The 7,066-nt window shown below is 40.2% G+C and overlaps 1 protein-coding gene across 5 annotated transcripts in view; it reads right to left on the reverse strand.

Annotated features, from left to right (window-relative positions):
• LOC111870109 (E3 ubiquitin-protein ligase RNF220) overlaps positions 1 to 6,713 on the reverse strand; it is a 347,188-nt gene extending 340,475 nt beyond the window's left edge. For 3 of the 5 annotated variants that reach the window (XM_023862130.2, XM_023862129.2, XM_023862127.2), the window contains exons 1-3: positions 6,532 to 6,677; positions 5,778 to 5,891; positions 4,968 to 5,490 (exon numbers count right to left, since the gene is read on the reverse strand). In XM_023862130.2, the coding sequence (XP_023717898.1) occupies positions 4,968 to 5,490; positions 5,778 to 5,891 (637 nt within the window). In that variant the 5' untranslated portion in view covers positions 6,532 to 6,677. The other 2 variants (XM_023862128.1, XM_023862131.2) reach the window with 2 other exon arrangements.
• Between the last annotated feature and the right edge of the window lie 353 nt (positions 6,714 to 7,066).

Here is a 7,066-nt window from a genome sequence, read left to right on the forward strand (position 1 = left end):
AATACTTATTCAACGTCAATTTTTGGTTTCCGTTCAGGTTGAACTGCATTAAATTTCTCAAAAACCCACCATCTTACGAAGACCTCCAATTAAGATCAATAACATTTATTTCGAGATTTCGTCAATATAGAGTATAATTTACCTAACTCACAAGAAAATAATCAGCGTATGCACTTGTGTGAAATTCATACTGAGCCAGTCTAATGTAAAACTCGCATCATCACTTCAAGTGTAAATGCCCAAAACTAAATTTCGTTAATATCTGTAGAGTAGTTCCGATGAAATATGCTGCCTGGCAGACGAGCACGACCTCCCTATAAAACTTTCCATTTGTTTATTCGATATTTAGCTTTACAGGGAGGCCGTGCCCATCTGCCAGTCCGCATACAAGTAACAAACTAACACATTTCTAGGTTCAGACAATTGAAAAGTAAAAATATCACAACATTTGTATAACCAACTGTGCGTGTCGGTGACATTAGAATACTTACATGACGCATCACGCCACTGAATACGGTTTGTAACTTTCAAACCTGGCACAAGAAACCAAAGCCCTGAGGGGCGACTTAACAAAGCTGTAGCCAAGTATGTTTCACTATACAAACACAGACGAATCCTTAGACTCTTCTCTTTTAATACCTCCTTCAAGTTGTCTTCCATCAATATTACTTTTCTTATTCGCCATTAAATACAACAGAATATCGTTACAGACAACTGCAAATTCTTTTCTGTACATCACCATGTTTCACGGCAAAGTCTAAAAACAAAATTCCCCCTAGAAAAACGACGTAAAAGAGGGTCAAGCAGATGGACATGCTGTAAAGGGTTACTGAACCACGTAAGTGTATATCTATTTGAGCAGAATTCCTCAAATTACTTCCTATTTAGTATCGCCGTCTTCTGCGATGTGATGAAGTGGAGTCTGGACACCTAAAATGGAGACAGGAAGTTCCTCCGAAGTGTCGCTACCAATATGCCTATCTTAAGATTGCTGGCGTGAGAACATCAAACTTCGGTTCTTTCCTTTTTCTTACTTTAAATCCACAGCACGATTCTGCCAGGGTCTTCGCCATTGCAGAGATTTTCTAAATCTCATTGAACCAATCAGCAGTACTCCATGGAAGATCAGATCATCCATCGGGTCCCACCACCCAACAACAAAGAAAAAGGCGAACATATATCCATGTTCCGAGAAAAATTTGAAACCGCTGTCAATGTTTGGACGGTCTCGGCGCCGGTACTGAGATGGGAAAATGCCTTGCGCTTTAAATACCAGTCTATATAATTTAACGAAAGTTACAACGGTGACTATTTCACGAACTGCGAACCATCAATTTAATCCTAGCATTTATCAAGTGCTAGAATTATTACTCAAAAATAAATCTGCTAACGTTATTTATACGAGATACTTCAAATAATACGGATGGGAATTTTGTTATCCAGAAAAAGGAGGCATATCCTTAACTTAACCGCTCTATTATTCCACTACAACACTGCGTAAACGTATTTACAATCTCTTGGTCAATTTCACGTCTTCATAAATCCCGACACCCCGCTGGTCTCCTCACCGGCGAAGCCACTTAGTTACATCCAGCAAACACATAACACCAAACTAATTGAAAGCGAAGTAGTACTCCGAAATATGAAGCCGCTAACCACAATTCCCGTCAGTCAGTGGGTATGGAATAATCATAATCGTCCAAATAATTACGGACCTTCTTTACGTCATTAATGCAGTAACAGATGAAACTAAAAGTTACATTCCTGTAAAAGGACTAAGTAAGTTACGTAATTATTACGCTGTTAATTCCGTTTTGAGGATGTCACCGACGTTTCGGAGGTACATGCTGCCTTAATCTTCTGCGTCGAAGTGTGTAAGGCGGGAGAGTGTAACCAGCTTCATGTTTCGAAGGTACCGCAGGGGGAAGGGGACGGCGGTTGGTGCCTCGTTTTTGCCAACAGGGACACTGGACCGGGAAAGCTGTGTAACAGAAACCTTGCAAGGGCCACAGAGTGCATCAAAAACCCACTGGCAACTAACTAATGTTCCCACGCAGGCACCCATGTAATCTGTACACTTGGGTATCTGCTTTGGTTCTCATCTACCTAGCCGACTATTTGGACTCCTTTCGTAACTTTCGTAACTTTCGTCCGTCATCTCAAGCGAAAGCCAGGTCAGTACTAGCCACGCCCGCTTATTTCTCCGTCCTTCGAAATTTTCAGTACACATGCAGCTTCTCACACCAGTTGCTGTAACAGTTGACACGGCGTCGTTAAGTAACGTATCGATATATGAAAATACAACGGCATGACAGCAAACCTGACGGCAGTTCAAGTCTTCGGTAGCCAGTTCGTTCCCGCTTAATAGCCCGACAAAGCCGCGGCACTTCTTAACAGCCTTCCGTTCCCTGATACGTAACGTACCGCCTTCTCCGATGTTCAATATTAATATTATCATCACGAAAAAAAATCTTCAGAAACAAGAACCTATCACTAACATGGAATCTGATTTTAAGCCAATTTCCGAGTCCCTTTGAGGCCCATGGGCTGACTCCTAGACCAGGTAAACAGTTAAAAGATACTGCAGTTTCTTCTTTGCCAAAGATAAGTTGCTTCCTTAGAATTCATTAGAATATCTCATCCCAGGCTTCCATTTGAAACCGCAGACCAGCTAATCCTATTGCTTACTGTTGATAACCCATTTCCGAAGCATGCTATAAAATGGGGCAAATTCTTGTAAACTGCAGGTTTTGGAATATATCTGTCACAGGAAAGTTTGATCTAGTTGATTACATAAACAATTAAGATACAAACTACTAAATACTATTGCTTCTTTTAATCAAAATATGTCTTCAGTGTTTATCCTATATCACGTAACAAATTAAAATAGAAGCAGATACATCAAACTGTTTTCCCTCCATCCATCTTCCTCACTGCTACAGTTCTAAAAGCTGCAGACCATTAGTCATTACGAAATTCTAAACTTTGGTGGGCTTTGGTCAGAATCTAATTCCATGAATTTTGGTTACTTTTCCTGTGCAACGACTAATGCAGCACCCTACCTACAAACAATATGTTTAGGCAAAGAAAATACGTTATTAATAATAAAGAACTACCAATTCTCTTGAACTATTAACGTTTTCAATCGGCACCTTTACGCAGTTTACTTCATTTTGTTTCCTACTAACTTCCCTGCATAAAAAACAGTTTCAGAGAACTTTATTTTTGCTCTACTTGCCTAGTCTGAAACTTTTACTACTTTTGGACCTACTTCTGAATAATGGTCTGATATTGCATATTATATATATATGAATGAATTTAATATACTATATCCATATTCTATAAAAATTGTTTCAATATAGCAGGTGAACAAAGAGATGTCTCTGCTTTATTCTTCTGATTTCTGATGTAGACACCACACTTGCAAGAAACTAATTACCAACTCCAGCAACCAAATTCCAGATTAATGGAATTCAGTAATATACGTAATTTATATAAAATGGCATTTCAGCAACAGAAATATTCTGTTATGACACCAGCTCTGAAACTCAGGGAATGGCAACAAACTTCAGACTTCCTCTGAATAATGATCTAATATAGCAGATTATACACACAAAACAATTTAATCTATACCCATTACTGAAGCAAAGTTACTTCAGTAAGGGTCACTAGAAAACAGATGCCTCTGCTTCACCATTTTGATCTCAAACACAAAAGACATACTTATTGATCCAGAACTCATGTTTTATTCTGCAGAGGCATGGCTCACTTTACATGGTTAAATAAACAGCTGAAATAACAGATAAAATCCTCCTCATGCTGTTCATCACTGCTGGATTTAAAAGTTTGGCATTTCGGTGTGCAGTCAATGTGCGGAGGTTAACTGATGAGGTGTTTCTTCACAAAAAAAATCCATTCTGAACATTATGTGAGACTGTCAGCCTTCTTCGATGAACTGACTGTTGAAATAAATGAATCTTATGCTGCATAATGCAGTGACACATACTGAGAATGCATCAGATAAGAAGTCGTCAGCAAAGGAACCATCAGTTGAGGAGTGTGACATCTGCAATCACCCAATTTAAATCCCTGTGACTTTTATTTGTGGGGCGCACATGTGAATAATCCAGTCTCTGGAAGACCTCTTGTGACTGTTCCATAAAATTAGGTAAAATTTTGCATAGTGGGGGGTGGAGTCCAACTGGGTCCACTAAGCACGTCAGCCACTGATTGGCCTATTGTACCTGCCCCGGGTGATTACGATGATGCAGAATTTGGTGGAATGAAGATTGGCAGGGGAAACCGAAGTACTAGGAGAAAACCTGCCCCAGCACCACTTTGTCCACCACAAATCCCACTTGATCAGACCTGGGCTCGAAACTGGGCTGCCACATTGGGAAGCTGCCGACTAACCACCTCAGCTATGGCGCAGCATTATAAAATCAGGTAAGTTGAACTAGAGCAGAAAAATAGGTCCCGAATTGCCGGCTGCTGTGGTGCGTCTACGCGAGAAGAGTGCTACGTCTGCTGCATGAACCAGCCCAAGAATAAAATGTAGACTGTGTGCGTTAAATGGCAGAGTTAACGCAACCCAAAAAGATTTCAAAGGAAGCTGTCGTATCGAGCTTCCTGAATTAAATTTCAGAATTCAATGCTTCTACCAAATATTGACATTTTAGTTATCCATCACCAATTCAAAGTCGCTGCAGTGGACATTCTATTTCATTCCAGACTAACATGACAACAGTTTTCAAGAAGTTCAACTGAAGGCTTCAAGAGTGTGGTGAACTGCAGCACACCATGACAACACAAATCATACCCATCAATACACATTAACTGCACTTTGCTTAAATATCATTTTAGCTTATAATTTTAGAATTAGGAATCCTTCACTACCCATCAAACCTCAAACAAAATGAAAGCAACTACATTCATAACCTGCATCTCATGAGAGTCACAACACTCACGTCTAAATCCTCGTCCTTCCTCAGGAGTAGACCGCTCGGTACCCTCTGAACCTGGAGTGGCAGTGCCTTCACGATCTTCTGACATCGGTGCGTCTGAACTCTCTTCTTTGACTACAGGAGGTGAGATAGACACGCTAGCAGGAGAACTTGAATCGGCTCTCTGCTGTTGGGTCTGCCCGTTCAGATAAGCTCGCTCTTCAGCAGCGATGCCGGGAGAGAAAAGAGTTGACAAGTGGTTCGTGGCAGTCGATGTTTCGTGATGACTGCTGTTGCTTGTTTCAATCTTGAGACACTTAGAAGGCGGGGCAAAAGCAGAAGGGAAACCTTTGACCTCGGGCGCTGCAGATGTACCAAGGGGTCGGAAAGCGCCGGATCCAAAGGGGACTCGTGGGTCAAGAGCTGGATGGAAGAACTGGGGCTGGATATGGTGCAGTAAGTGGGCTGGCAAGCCAGGGTAGTTGTCCATATGCCGGAGGCCAAGCCCAGCATTAAATGGCACGTGTAAATCCTTAGCTTCTGGTGCCTGAAAAGGAGATCAAACATTCATTAATTATTTCCCATATAATTTATTAACAAACAATCTAAATTTTGTGTCACATAGAATTAAGTTGGTAAATAGATGCAGACAGATATGTTACCATTTAAAATGTTCAATTTCAGCATTCTTAAAGAGCACATTAATATTATAACAACTGAGCTACTTGACACCAAATTCTTTGATACAATTCTGACTGGACAGGTTTATGGGGCACATTTTATAATTTTCTATCCCATTTTATTTTTCATTAACTTACAGATTAGGAAACATACCTGTGGATTGAAGGGCCTCTGCATTCTAAGTGCATCAGGCAGCCCTCCTGCCTGAGAAAACACTACCAAAGCTGGGGGCGGTAGAGGGTTGGGAACATATGCAGAATTTTCCATCTGTAAGAAAGTCAAAGATACTAAATACTTATTCCCAAATTGGTCTAAACGTTCTATAAATTAGTAATAGTAAACTTGTAAACAAAGTACAAGTAAAATATACTGGCAAAAAATATGTTAAACATCGGCTTCTTTATAATGTAACACGCTAAAATCCTCTAAATTTAAAAATGCGAAATTATCACAAATTCTCATTAAGTAGCGTGGCGACGAAGTTGCAACGAGGCATGCACAACTCATGGCATTACGTGTTCAGCATCAAGCTTTACAGTAGCAGGTTATCATAACAAACTTCGCTGAATGAAGGGTGATGCTATAATCGCATGCATTCTGTTTCAAAGATAACTGTCTTCGATATATGCAATGCAGCAGCCATCCTCGTGGCCGATAAAAGTAATCACACAAACGTAAACAAAACCGACACATTTGAATAAAAGACGCCACAAAACCACAACATGTTCTACACTTCATAACATAGCACTCCGGTATCACACTCGGTAGCAACTGGTGCTGACATTCAAACATTACCTCTAATCTCCTACTGGCACACATACTTATTACCTGCACCTACATACACTTATGAAACACTTGAACAACAAGCGGTACCATAACCCCTACACTGGTGTGGGTTTTTGTTTACCTTGAATAGTCTCAAACTGACTGTACCATGGGATGAATAATGTAATAATATTATAAAGTAAGTAAAAGCTTTCTAAAGAGCACGTTCGTTGGACCGAGTAGCTTTCAATTGCTTCCCCTGAATCCACCAGGCCCCGACTGAGCTCCATAAACACTTACCTACGCACTCATGTTGTCCCGAGGTGCATGTTGGGAAATCGACAAAACACGATCGCTTTTCGTACGGCGGGAGAAAACGAATATGGAGAGCCTCGCGTTGATAGCGGGAACGATGAACTTCGTATTGACAATTTGGGTGTACATTTAACATTTAACATTTATTCAGCATTCCATAAATCCTTACATGGTTTCAAAACACCACGGATATAGAAGTAGTCAACATGAGTAAGCATAATTACATACTGCATCACATTTGTGCAATGTCATAACAGTAGCCATATATAAATATTTACAAAAACATGAATACATGAACATGGATATAGAAGAAGTCAACATGAGTAAGCGTAATTACATACTGCATAACAATTGTGCAATGT

This window comes from Cryptotermes secundus, unplaced genomic scaffold, assembly GCF_002891405.2.
Source record: "Cryptotermes secundus unplaced genomic scaffold, Csec_1.0 scaffold545, whole genome shotgun sequence".
Taxonomy (NCBI): domain Eukaryota; kingdom Metazoa; phylum Arthropoda; class Insecta; order Blattodea; family Kalotermitidae; genus Cryptotermes; species Cryptotermes secundus.